This window comes from Eurytemora carolleeae, unplaced genomic scaffold (genome assembly GCF_000591075.1).
Source record: "Eurytemora carolleeae unplaced genomic scaffold, Eaff_2.0 scaffold1537, whole genome shotgun sequence".
Taxonomy (NCBI): Eukaryota; Metazoa; Arthropoda; class Copepoda; order Calanoida; family Temoridae; genus Eurytemora; species Eurytemora carolleeae.
Window position 1 is genome coordinate 34098 of NW_019397427.1, and position 14436 is coordinate 48533.

A 14436-nucleotide genomic window follows, 5' to 3' on the forward strand; every position below is an offset into this window, starting at 1 on the left:
TAAGAAATCCGCAATTTTTGTTTTTGTTTTATACTGTACAAAGAGAAGATGGTCACAGATAAAGCCACATATAAAAGTTGAAATAGAAGTAGGGCGCGAAGCGCCCTAAAAGCCTAGTAATATTATATTTTCTCTGTAGGTGGAAAGTCAGAAAAGAAAGCTATATTTCTCTATCCATCTATCTATCTATCTATCTATCTGGTTCTATCAGCTGAGGCTAACGTAATACAGTAAGCCTCTAATTTTCTTGTAAACATTGAAAGGTTTCTCTTATAAACCTAAAATTGCGCTTTACCAACGTGATTGGAGTCCTGTCAAGTAAAAACAAATGTTATTTATGAAATTTAAAGGTTTAGAAAAATTAATATTGCACAATTCAGTAGCAATAAATATGCATTAAATAGACTTTTAAAAGTTATTAATGTACACAATACACATATTATCAAAGAAAAACGAAAATTTCTTCGTTTCAAAGCTACTGATATATGTCATGGTTTTAAGTAAAGGTCTATTTTAATATATGCATGTCCTATTCGAATCGGTTTACGTAAGGTACTACTTAGCAAAGTGAATAACTACTAAAGAGGAACAGACTAAGGCAACGACGACAGGTTGGGCCATAAGGTTTTATTTGGTTTGAAAATAATTGCATGAAAAGATTTCTTTTGGAAAGTAAAGACTAGAAAAAAATAGACCAAAGACCCATGTAAAAGTGAAGACCAAGAGATATATTTCGAAGATCTTTATTTTTCGATATCACAAATTGTACATTCCTTGTTTTAAAGATTATGCATGCTGGCATTATTGCTCTGTCTGAAATTATTTATTGTGCAGTAAAATGGCTAAAATTCACTTCTGAAATCTTTATTTACGTTAATCTATATTTAATCTATATTACTTTTAAATACTTGGGACATCAAATGTCGTCATCCAACCATGAGTTTGGCCACTTTAGTATTGACTAATTAGTATCTTGTGTTTACGTAAGTAAGCTCTTTGTGCAAAAGTTGAAAAAAACTAAATTCTTCCAATTTCCTTCCTCTGGTACATAATTCATGTAGTCATTTTTACATCAATTTTCAGAAAAGAAAACAATACATGATATATTGTCAAAATTGTGAATCAGACATGTGACTAACTTAAAGGGTCGATTGAAGTCAAATGAACAGTCTCTTTTTAACAAATATCACTTAAACTAAAGGGAGTGTAAACCAATAATGAAAGGGGGTGTAAATTCGATATAGACTGCTACTAATTTTATTTCTATCTGTTGCGTCTATAAAGTGAAAATTACTAAAAACTAATCATACCGAAGAGCGCAGGACCCATATATACAAATTCACGGAGTTGCGTTATTTTACCCAAACCTTAGATAATTTAAATAAAGGAATTGAGTCTCAACCCAAACTCTGATTTTCTAATCCTAGTAATTTTGCAATCCAATGTTGTAGACCTTAGATATTTCAAACTATAAATTCTATTAGATCAAATAATCTAAGTTTGAAATAACAAAAGTTAACACCATCAGGTTGCAAAGATTTAGGGATAAGCAGATTTGAGTTTGTGGCAAAGACTCAATTCCTTAAAAACTAATTATTTAAATATTACAAGTTATAAATGTCGAATCCAAGTCGAAGCATTCCTATATAGTTTATACGTAATAATCTTATTTTATTCAGAATATGATGACAGTGGTTTATGGCCATTAATCAAGGATGGGTAAGACAAGACATAGTTTTAAAACACAAAAACTTAATGTTTTAAGATATGGTGCGTCCCACTGAACAAAATAGTTTATACATAATATAAGATATATTTTATCTCTAATTCTCTAATGTCAAATCAATGCATTTTAATATTTAAAATATATATTGTCCAACAAAAAGTATGAAATATCAAATATTAAAAAGCTCTAGTCTAAGGGTGAAAATGGGTTCTAAAATTAAGGCTCGTAGATCGAAGTTTAACCACAACATTAAATTTACTGTGCACTAGTACTATATTAAAAGAGACCTTATCGCCATAGGTGCGTAGCATGTTCAGTGACTTAGATTTATATATTGCTTAAAGTGCTTAAAAAATAAAAATAATCGCTTTTAATAGCTACTAATCTTACTTCTATCTGTTGCGTATGTAAGGAAAAAGTTGTTAAAAACGTCTTAAACTCTCCAATATATCATTGACGATATTAATCCTAAATTTAGACCTACTTTCAGTCATTGGATTTCAACAATTCATAGATTTTTGGAAAGCCTATGAACAAAAGAAAGCAGATTGTACAATTTTTTAACAGACGCCATTAAAGGGAATTTGTAGATTTTCAGTTTTTCTTGAATACACATTTAGGTTTACAAAATGTTCACAAATTTTTACATATTTGAATTTGCTGGGTCAAGGGCTTTTCAAAAATGTATAATTTGTTGTATTTGGCGCAATTTGGCATCTTTTGCATAACAAGATTTTGCAAGAAATATTTGGATTTTGGCAAATTTGCCCAAGGGTTTTCCAAAGCTATCAAATGTTATAGATTTGTATTAGAAAATAGAGAGGGGAAAGGTGTCAATTTGACCACCNGAAAAGGATTAATGATCGGTTAGATCCTTTAAACCGAGAAAAGTGATCAAAAATTTATCAATTTTTAATTTTCTTCCTGATCATTTTTTTTATTATTCAGGGCAGTCCCTGAGCGGACAGCAGTCCTGTTTCTTCCCTGATGATGATGAAACTAAGGTTTTTGTCCTAGTCAGAAATAGATAGGACAGATAGATAGGACAGATAGATAGGACAGATAGATAGGGCCATACAAAGGACAGGAATGCAGATATGACAGATAGATTGGACCACATAGATTACAGATAGATTGGACCACATAGATTACAGATAGATTGGAACACATAGATTACAGATAGATTGGACCACATAGATTACAGATAGCCACGTTCAGGATTCAGGACAGAACTTACAGAACACAGATGGGACAGATAGATATAACTACAGATAATCTAGATAGGACCATTAGATTGGAAATCGGACCATAGATAATTCAGAGAGGAAAGATAAACAGGACCACATCTACAGCGCTCGGCCCCTTAGCCAATCCTAGCCGCAGTTCTAGGTCCCATTTCACCCTGCGGCGCCTCAGAAGGCCTAACCTAACTTAGAGGAAGTTTTCGCTTGTAAAATCGCACATTTGGAAAGTTGCCACTTGGGATATTCTCACTTGGGATATCGCCCTTAGAAAACTAATTTTGGGAAAGTACCTAACACCGGACGGATAAATAGGACCACATCTAATGCAGATAGATAAGAAAAATATAAGAACAATGTAAAATTTAACCCTAAACAGGTTATTTTGACTTTTAATTAATTAATTTCTGCATTTGTTAAACTCAATTTTAGGCAATTTTTTCCACCCTTCCTATAAGTACCCAAACTATTGAAGTTATCGGTCTAATTTATTTTTCAATGAGCTGGCCTTGAAAACTTTGGGCTATGAACATGAATTTCCTGTAAGGCCTTTTTTTCTAGAGACGGGGGAAGGCATCTTTATATAGAATCAAACCCCAGCCTTTATAGGGTTAAACAGTAGAGATTACAAAGTTAATTAGGACCACTAACAGTAGCTAGAGATAGAACAGATAGATAGAACCATGCAGATTATTCAGATAGAACAGATAGATAGAACCATGCAGATTATTCAGATAGAACAGATAGATAGAGCCATGCAGATTATTCAGATAGAACAGTTTGCTATGACTTCAGATTTTACAGATTGGACGTATAGCAAAACATCTAATTAATCAAATATGAAAGATAGATAGAGCCACAGATTATCCAGATAGGACAGATTGATAGGACCATAGATAATCTGCAAAACGTTTTAAAAGCTTTTATTTTATAAATATTTTTGTTTTTGTTTTTAGGCTCCACCCCTTTTCTCCTGCTTGACATGGGAGAGGGAGGAGGTTAGGGCGGAGCAGCATGGATATCTTCTACCTCACTTCAGAGGAGGGGGTGGAGCATCGTGGACACTCCCTTCTAGATGCCACGCCTTTGCACAGGTTAAACGTAGATCTTCAGATATCTAAAGATTGTTAAAATATATATTTTTCAAAGTTTTCAAGTGACCTTCCATTAAGAAGAGGGACAGTGGTTCCCTTTAATTCTATAACTAATCATCGAGGACTTATAACTGATTGTGTGCATGTAAATAAATGCATTGAAGATCACTTGAATTACGCTAACATTCCCTTTACCTGATAAATTTGTTTTGGAAACTTGGATGAAACTCAGCAACTTAAATAATTGAGACTCTGAAAATTAATTGAAACTTGTAAACTTGATTTACTAACACACTGAAACTAAATTGATTGAATCTCTGATACTTGAAGTTAACCTTAAACTTTAATGATTGATCATCAGAAAATTGATTGATTAACATTTGTTATGATTGAATCTCTGAAACGATTGAACGATCAAAATTCTAAAATGTCATTGATTGATTGATTTAGACTGAGGAGGAAGCAGATAGCGGGGCTCTGCTTGTTGCAGCATTCAATGGAAGAATTGATAAGGTTTAATCAAAAGATAATGATAATTTAATAAATAATCATTTATAATTATCATTATCTGTAATTTAATAAATAATGATTTATAATTTAATACATAATTATTTATAATTTGATAAATATCTAATTATCCACCTTTAAACCCCACTTTATGTGTACGTTTGTAAATTATTTATCATGTTTTTTAGTATAAATTGTTAAGAAATTAAACGCCTTTTTAATAAAACCTTTTAAAAAAGCTTTTTTTTCTGACAAATTATTTTATTAAAAAAATCAGCGGGTCGTCAAGTAATTTTACAACTAGACAAATTAATGCAGCATTACTGGTATGATTTTGTGACCTCGTAGCTACTCTAGTTTTGGTTTCACGCATTTTAAGAGACAGGAAAAGTATTCGGCTAAACACATATTAGAGATGTAAAACAGTTTTCTTATTAATAAAAGGAGTTTTGATTAAAAACACGTCAATCTTACGCGCAATTTACTTTAGTTTGACGTGTGTTTAGTTTTTAGAAACTTTTTTTTTAATGTTGTAAATTTTTATATTTTAGGTTATTCACCTGTTATCAAAACCAGGAACTAATCCTAATGTATCCTATAGTAATGGAAATACTCCGCTTATCATGGCAGTTCAAGAAAATCACACGCATATAGGTAACAATGTGCATTCTGTAGCATATCATTTTTTATTGAGCATTGCTTGAATTTAGTCAAAAAAGGTTTTTTATACATTTTAAGAGCTTTTAAAAACAGTCATTAAAAAAACATTCAAATCGAATATTTTTTTATTAAAGACTATAGAGCCAATAAAATAACATTAAATTATAGAATTTATATATTTATTTCCAAAAGATAGTTTAAAAAAAAAAATTTGTTTCTCGATTATTCTCATATATATAAGAATATAAATTTTATATTCAAGGGAGTGTTCGCGCAAAATGAAAGGGAGCATATGCTTACGTCGAAAAATTATCGATGGTCATCGCTACTAATCTTACTTCTATCTGTTGCTTCTATAAGGAGAAAATTGTTAAATACTATTCATACCGAAGAACGTAGCGTCCACACAAATTCAGAAAGTTGGAACATTCGACTAGGTTTTAATTTGTAAATGATTTGTTGGGAATTAAATTATTTTTTTTTACGATCCAAGTCGAATCTTGCAACAATTTTCTCCTTATAGACGCAACAGATAGAAGTAAGCTTTGTAGCGATCACCATCGTTAATTTTTCGACGTAAGCCTATACTCTCTTTCATTTTGCGCAAACACTCCCTTTAAGCAAGATATCACTTAACAAATTTTAGAATTAACGCTACTTCAAATAGACGATTTTTTCACAATAAATATATTTTCATATTTTCTGTTTTTAGTTAAACTATTACTGGAGAGGCCTGATATCAAGGTGACACTTTTCAAATGTTTTTTTTTTTGTTTTTCGAAGAAGATTTTAAGATTTAAGCGACTAAGTTCTTGCCACTAACTAAATATTTCAGAGTTGTTCAAAGAATTGCAACTACTGAGGATCGTCATGATGGCGTGAAACATCATGTTAATATAATTCTTTTTTAATAAAAAATGTGAAGTTAAAAACTGAAATATTTCAGATCTTTATATTTTGGTAACCTTATAGCGTAAACCGATTATAATAAAATCAAAGAATTCTATTAGTTTGAAATATGAAAGGCCAATGTCATAGAAAGTCAGAGTTTGTGGCAAAACTCAGATTCTTTGTCATTTGAAAAATATTTTCGGAAAAATTCTGAATTTCTGTTTCAAGACGACATTTAACCTAATTCAGGTAAACCAGAGAGGACAGGATGGTCACACAGCTCTGATCAGAGCCTGCTACGAGAGATCTGATATAGGAATATTTAATTATCAGAGATTACCACTTTTGCTTTGGTGCGCTAAGCCCGATCAATGGTTAAACTCAGTTAATTGAACAGAATAACATACAAAAAGTATTCATCTGAGGCAACAACAAAATTTGGTTTTGAAAAATATTGACTTATTAAAATCATATTTCTTTGGTTCGGTTTCATTCTCGACATAAAACCTTTAACAAGTTTTTCTTGATTTATTTATTTATTAGCGTTCTAATGCTTGATTGTCTTAAAAAGGTAAGCCTCCCCTATGGACAAAATCCTGGTCACACCCCTGTCAATTAAATGGTATACAGTTGATATGTTGCTAAGAAGACCAAGTATAGATGTTAATCTTGCCACTTACTATGGTACAACTGCACTTACTTACGCAATTAGGTAAGTTTCAGTGACTTCCTTCCGACCTTGCATTTATTTACGCAGTAAGTTCACTTATGTAGCCTCTTACTGCTTGACAGCATTTACCTACTATATTGTATTCAGTCACTTTCTGCTTGACGACACTTACCTGCTCTATTGTATTCAGCCACTTACTGCTTGACGACACTTACCTCATCTGTTGTATTCAGTCACTTACTGCTTGACGGCACTTACCTCCTCTATTGTATTCAGTCACTTACTGCTTGACGGCACTTACCTCCTCTATTGTATTCAGTCACTTACTGCTTGACGGCACCTCCTCTATTGTATTCAGTCACTTACTGCTTGACGGCACTTACCTCCTCTATTGTATTCAGCCACTTACTGCTTGACGGCACTTACCTCCTTTATTGTATTCAGCCACTTACTGCTTGACGGCACTTACCTCCTCTATTGTATTCAGCCTCTTACTGCTTGACAGCATTTACCTCATCTATTGTATTCAGTCACTTACTGCTTGACGGCACTTACCTCCTCTATTGTATTCAGTCACTTACTGCTTGACGACACCTTCCTCATCTATTGTATTCAGCCACTTACTGCTTGACGGCACTTACATCCTTTATTGTATTCAGCCACTTACTGTTTGACGGCAATTACCTCTACCATTGTAATCATCCACTTATTGTGGCCTACAACAGCAGCGTATTACAGCAGAATTAGTTGACACAATTTTGCAGTTGGCAATCTTTTCAACATCATTGATCAGTAACTTACTACTTTTATACCAACACTCAAATAGGCAATAAGTGTTCTACAACTTACTGAAGCAATTCGTGTCAATAAATATTGTAAAATAAAACGAATTATGCAATTAATCTACATTTTAAATGATTAACAACTTAAAATGTCCAAGTTTAGACTGCAGGTTTGATTAAAAATATATTTTAATCCAAGAACCAGATTTAATGAATAGCTTAAGCTAGTGCACAGAGAACTTGTAAAACCAGTGGTACGTGGTTCAACTAGCAATATGTAGCAGAACCACGTACCGCTGGTTTTACAACAAGCAGACCACTCTAGTTTGTCCTAGCTAGCACCCTCATTTTTCACACTATCACCGTGAAGATTTTTTACTTTTGATGAATAAAAATATTAAGCATTTTTTGTAATTTTTTTTATAGTATAGGGTGGTAGGGTACAGAGAGGTAACAAGTTTATTTGTTTATCACAAAAAAATTATTTTTACATTTTCTTGAACCTATTTTTGGCATTTTTTTGTACCCTTCCTAGCACCCAAACTTTTCAAGATATCGGTCTAATTTTTTTTTCAATGAGCTGGCCTTGAAAAATTGGACTATGAACATGCATTTCAACCTTACATCTATATATTCAGATATTTTTCTAGGGAGGGGGGCGTGGGACTCCCAGGCTATACATAGATTCAGACCCCCAAAGAGGGTTAAAAAGTTCTCTTGTGCGTCGCCGGGTTAAACTGAATTGACATGTGATTCAATTTAGTCAACATAGCTCATCTACTTCTTCTATTTATTAAATCTGTTTTCAAGTTTATTATATTTAGGAATGGAAATATTGGTGCAGTTCTGGCACTTATAAACCATCCCGGAATAGATATTAACCATCAGGTAATGATTAATTGGGGAGGGGGAACAGGGGTAAAGAGTGGGGGGGAGGGGACAAAACTTTCAGACAGCTTGTATATTAACGTGGATTTAACAGTTATTTTCTTTTATTATCCAGCAAGCTGCGACTTTGACGTTATTTTTATTTTAGAAATATTTTTATTTTTTTTAGTTAATTAGCTAGTTTTTTCGCGAACACTCCCTTTAAGGGTTGTGGGCATAAGTACACGACTTTGACGTATAAAAAATCCTTCTTCTTCTGTCTTCTTTTTTCAGCTTACTTGTTTTTAATGAAAATATTGTTACATTGTTTAATGAAAAAAAACTAAAAAGATTGTTACATTATTGACCAACATGCGATAAAACCGAACGCATTTCGCCCAAGTAAGTCCAGGGCGTACAAAGTGTTTTCAACAATTACATTTCTGCAGATTAAATGTGGCAACTGTAATTTTTTTGGCAAATGTAATTATGATATTATATAATTATGACCAATATGATCATTGAAAACGTGCAATGGCCTGATTTTTATTTAATAAAACTTTTACTTTAGAGCAAGCATGGTGAGAATGCATTGTTTGAAGCTGTCAGTTATAAGAGAAAAGATATTGTAGAACTTCTTATTCACCATGGTATGAATTATTCATTCATTTATTCTTTATTCATCCTTCCTCATAATTATTTATTCATTCATCCTTTATTTATCCTTCCTTTTATTCACCTATTCATCTATCCTTTGAATCATTTATTTATTTATCTTTTTATTCATTTATTTGAATTATTTGAAATTTATTCAATTTTTATTTTCTTCATTTTAAAAATTTCAAAAGTTATAATAATTTCGAAGTTTTTTATCCTATATTTTTAATCCGATATTTCTAACTTTATTTATTTTAAACTTTGACTAAGTATTAAACGTTTGAAACAATTTCGAAAGACTTGGTTTGATTGTTTTAGGAAACTGTAATGTTGATATAGTTGATCTTCATGATAGGACTCCGTTCCTTATAGCCTGCCAATATGGATTCCAGGTAATCAAATATCTAGGTAATTAAACATGAATTTTTACACCTCTTTACACCCCCTTCGTTTTTTTTCCTTTTTTGCAGAATTGGGGAAGAACATAGTTTTTGTGTGAAAATTANATTTTTCTTATTTATCTGCATGAATTTACAGTATTTTTATTATTTATCTGCAAAATTTACAGTATTTTTCTTATTTATCTGCATGAATTTACAGTATTTTTATTATTTATCTGCAAAATATACAGTATTTTTCTTATTTATCTGCATGAATTTACAGTATTTTTATTATTTATCTGCAAAATTTACAGTATTTTTCTTATTTATCTGCATGAATTTACAGTATTTTTATTATTTATCTGCAAAATTTACAGTATTTTTCTTATTTATCTGTAAAATTTACAGTGTTTTTCTTATTTATCTGCAAAATCTGTTGTAATTGTTTAACACGGTATTTTATATTTAAGGAATATTAATATTATGAAATTATTATTAAATAATTCTAGGATATTGCATTGTATTTGATAGAGGTGGGATGTGATACTACATGTCAGGTCAGTAAACATCAAACAAAACAAAATGGAATTTAAAGGGACTGCAAGTGTAGTTTAAAGTGACCCTCCAGAAAAGATGATAATGCTGGATTCACAACGGTACCCATTAAGTTTTTTTTAATTTTGTTATAAGCTGCAACTCTAGTTTCCCCGGGATTGCGCATCATTTGCGCTAGCTTCCACAATATTAATTTTTGCTCAAAAATGCGAAATTTGGCGATATAATTTGCACATTTTAGCGCAAAAGTTTGCTTCCGCTGTGAAACCTTAATAAGAACAATAAGTTTTTGTTTTTAAACTGCTTATTTTATTTGTAATTTCATTGCATAAGTGAATTGTGCAATTCTGCTGAAAAGAGAGAATACAGAATTATTAAAATTCGAGTCAGAAAACCGACGAAATATACTTATCTTCCACATTTTTGACCAGATACAAATCAAGTCAAGGGTACCGTTGTAAATCAGGCATTACCATTTTTGCTTGAATGAGCAATTTACTAATAAAAACAATAGTTTTTCTGTGAGATGGAAACTATGTAAAGGATGTACTCTAAAATGAAAGACTAAAATAATGGGGTAAAAATGAAATCTTACAGTTTAGCTTGTGGAATTTGATTTTTTAATAATACTTTTTCATGAAATATACTGAGTAAAAATTGGTTTGAAAATGAAGACTTTCTGAAATTGACTACATCAACACTTTTGCACAGGATGATTGTGGTAGAAACGGACTTTATCACGCTCTAAAAAGGTAAGAATACTCATTATATCAGTCCTTATGAGCTGGGAACTATTATATTGCGGATATGGAGATCAATACTGTAGAAATCAAGTTAAATGCTTGATCTTTTGTTAATCTACAAATTAATTTAATTTTTATTCGAAATTCCGTGAACAACCAATCAATAGTTTGGGAAATTTGATTTTTGAAGATCTGAGAAAAAATTAAAAATTGTTCTATAGAAAGCAAGCTTTTTTATCATTTCACATAGTTTGTTACCAAAATTTATTTATTTTTCCAAATTCGGCGAATAAAAACCTAGACAAACTTCTGAGATTATAAAAACTTTGTTAAAAGAAGGGGGGGGGGGCTGATTTTAGAGGAAAATATACGATCCACTGGCCCCGAATGAATAGACTTAAAATGCAAATTCTATATACGTACATATTTTTTAAGGAATAGGGATGCCATAGTTCACGCTATACTAGACCGAAAAGTACCTTATACTCTTAGGTATTCTTTGTTTTTTTTGTTTTTTTTAATCTTGATTTTGTACTTTTATTTTTCTGTATTAATTTTATTCGATTTGGTCCAAGCTTTTGTTACTTTTTAGTTTTGTTAAAACATTTTTGTTTTTTCTAATTCTTATTCCTGAAAATACATCTTAAATTTGTTTCTGTTTATTCTGTTCTTTTTCTATTTCTGAAGTGTTAGTTTGCTTTTATTTTCTACATTTTGGCCCTGCATCGTTTTTTAGGGTTATTTTTCAATGAGCACTATTTTTTAAATTTCGTTATTTTTTATTTCATTTTATACTTTTTTTCAGAGCACAGTGTCGAACTGTTATCAGAGCGTATGCTAGGTAAGATATAAAATTCAGATAGCACTTTATAAATTTGTTGCTGTACACTTCTAACCTCTAATGGAACCTAAATTTTGTGCTTTACCATCAACAGTATGAAAAACATAAACCTTTAAGAAATGAAAATATTAACCAGAGAGAGAGATCGGTGAACTACCTTCCGCCGGTTCCTGGAACACTGGTTAATGAGGAGTTCAATCCCTTGCAATCTCGTTCTTTATTTTTTTAAAGAACGCTCTTACATTTCCAAAAATGTTACGCATATGGAGAACATTTTGTAAAATTTAGAGTACATTTTTTTTACAAACTGTTTAGATCAATGGTTGGACCAGGGAACAGTGTACAAAGAGTTATAAGGTAAGATGATTTAAATTTGATGCATTTATATTAAAAAAACATTTAAAGAATTTAATCGATTAAAAATAGGAGACATCTAACCTGAATAATTGAGTGGTAGGATGGTTTAAAAAAATGAAAATAGTTTCTATCTTTTTAAGGAGTTTTTAACAAATTTTATCGTTGGAACTTCAGTAAAGTTTATTAAGTTACTTTAATATTTAAAAACTAAAAAAAAGGAATTAAGTCTTTGCCACTAACTCTGATTTTCTAATCCCTTTATCTACCTAACCCAATGTCGTAGACCTTATATATTTCAAACTATGATTTCTGTTTTATCAAATAATCTAAGTTTGAAACATCAAAAGTTTACACAATCAGGTTGCAAAGATATAGAGATTAGAAACTTTGATTTTGTGACTCAATTCCTTTTCTAATATTTTCTTATTTGTGTTTAGGAGAATACCAAGAACTGAACTTCCTTATTCACTCATTAGCTACCTTGCCTTCGAAACTACATAAAGGGATTGTTATCTAAAATGTGGGTGACCTTAACTACATAATTAGGGTTTGTTACAAAAAATCACTCTAAATTACGATATAAAAAATAGCTTATTTCATAGCCAAAGTGCGATAGCTGCCAAATAGGCGACACAAAACGCTTATTTGGAAGTCATTAAACTTTTTGCCGTAGAATAATCGATTTCTGGTTTAATATAAGTGATTTTTTGTCGCCTACATGGCGGACAATCAACATCCAACTTTGCTGTCAAATAAGCGATTTTTGGTTTAATATAAGCGATTTTTTAGTTTTAGGAAACTCTCAAATTCGATAAAATTATATTTAATGGAATGTTAACTTGTACGTAATAATAATGGCAACCAATTTTTTCATGAGAATATTTGCAATTTAAAGAAATAACAAACAACAACCATATAAATTCTTATTATTTTTAACCATCCTCATCTTTTATAGATCTGAGTACAAATTAAACCTTCGCATTTCTGTTACATAATCTTATATCTAATTATTTATATTTCACGAATAAAGTTGTTAAAGTCTAACTTGTTTATTTGCTGCTTTACAACCCAATGTCGTAGAGCTCAGGTATTTTAAAGTAGAAATTTCATTAAACCAAATAATACAAGTTTGAAATATCAAAGGTTTGCATCACAAAGTACATAGGCTATTTACATTAGAATTTGAATTTGTGGGAAAGACTCAATTCCTTTGTTTTAGAACCAAACATGACCCCATGGGTTGGGTGTATGTCCGGTTAAACAATAAATAATTGCTTCTAGAAATATTTTAATGTCTAAAAAAGCAAGGGGGAAATAGAATTAAACCACAAACTCAAATCAAATAATACCATTAGCCTTTGATATTTTGAACTTTCATTATTTGATCTAAATGAATTCATAGTTTGAAATATCTAAGGTCTACGACATTTGGTTTTGAAAATGTCTAGATTAAAGAAACAGAATTTGTAGAGAAAAACTCGATTACATTCATAGACATTTTAGCTAAAATTTAGAATTTAGAATTTAGAATTTTTTTGTATTAGGCTGAACAATGTGTAAGCAAATATTTATAGAAGTAAACAGTTTCCAGAAAACAAGATTCATTTCATCAGTAGAAGGTTCAGTGTTCTATAAACCTGCAGGGGATTAGGTTATTGCAAAATTGTTTGCAAAAACCAATACCTAACATTTTGCAGAGGTGGCTGATTGCAGTGCATCAAGATGCATGTTTAAACAATCCGCTATGACAAAAAGAGAATGTCAATTCATGCGTCATTACTAGAACGACTTTCTGTCCTCGCATGCCTTATTTTTTCTCGCAAGTACGAGAAAAAGAAGTTTATTTGGTTTGGAGACATAAAAACAGTCTAGTTTATTGCAACAGCTCTTCAATTAGAGAAAGTGCGTAGAAAACATGTCTAGTTTCAATCAAACGTGAATTTTAGGTTAGTTTGACTTAATTTCACGACTTTAACTTCACAACTACTTATATATACGCGGCTTTGTGAAATAAATTTATTGCATCACGCAACAAATAAACTGAATTTCTGGCATCATACAACAAATGACCTGAATTTCATGCATCACACAACAAATAAACTGAATTTCTTGCATCACACAACAAATAGACTGAATTTCTTGTATCACACAACAAACAAACTGAAATTCTTGCATCATACAACGAATAAACTGAATTTTTTGCATCAACAACAAATAAACTGAATTTCTTACATCACACAACAAATAAACTGAATTTCTTGCATCACACAACAAATAAACTGCATTTATTGAATTAACAACAAATAAACTGAACTGAACAACGAATAAAATGAATTTCTTGCATCACACAATTAATAAACTGAATTTCTGCATCACGCAACAAATAAACTGAATTTCTTGCATCAACAACAAATAAACTGAATTTCTTACATCACACAACAAATAAACTGAATTTCTTGCATCAC

The 14436-nt window shown here is 31.1% G+C and overlaps 1 protein-coding gene across 1 annotated transcript; it reads left to right on the top strand.

Moving 5' to 3' along the window:
* The first annotated feature begins 211 nt into the window (after positions 1 to 211).
* On the top strand, positions 212 to 12996 carry LOC111714232 (inversin). Its single transcript, XM_023489294.1, has 18 exons — positions 212 to 230; positions 1680 to 1719; positions 2675 to 2730; positions 3924 to 4061; positions 4512 to 4574; positions 5120 to 5222; positions 5941 to 5972; positions 6369 to 6435; positions 6750 to 6831; positions 8396 to 8459; positions 9010 to 9088; positions 9414 to 9487; positions 9985 to 10032; positions 10742 to 10782; positions 11209 to 11265; positions 11579 to 11614; positions 11930 to 11971; positions 12409 to 12996. Exons 2-18 carry the CDS (start codon positions 1716 to 1718, stop codon positions 12470 to 12472), a joined length of 1050 nt encoding a protein of 349 aa, XP_023345062.1. The 5' UTR covers positions 212 to 230; positions 1680 to 1715; the 3' UTR covers positions 12473 to 12996.
* Positions 12997 to 14436: the final 1440 nt, after the last annotated feature.

Excerpts from the sequence above, each read along its gene's own strand:
- LOC111714232 (XM_023489294.1), top strand. Across the intron at positions 5,973-6,368 it reads TGGAGAGGCCTGATATCAAG|GTAAACCAGAGAGGACAGGA; the intron begins GTGACACTTTTC and ends AACCTAATTCAG. Across the intron at positions 9,089-9,413 it reads AGAACTTCTTATTCACCATG|GAAACTGTAATGTTGATATA; the intron begins GTATGAATTATT and ends TGATTGTTTTAG.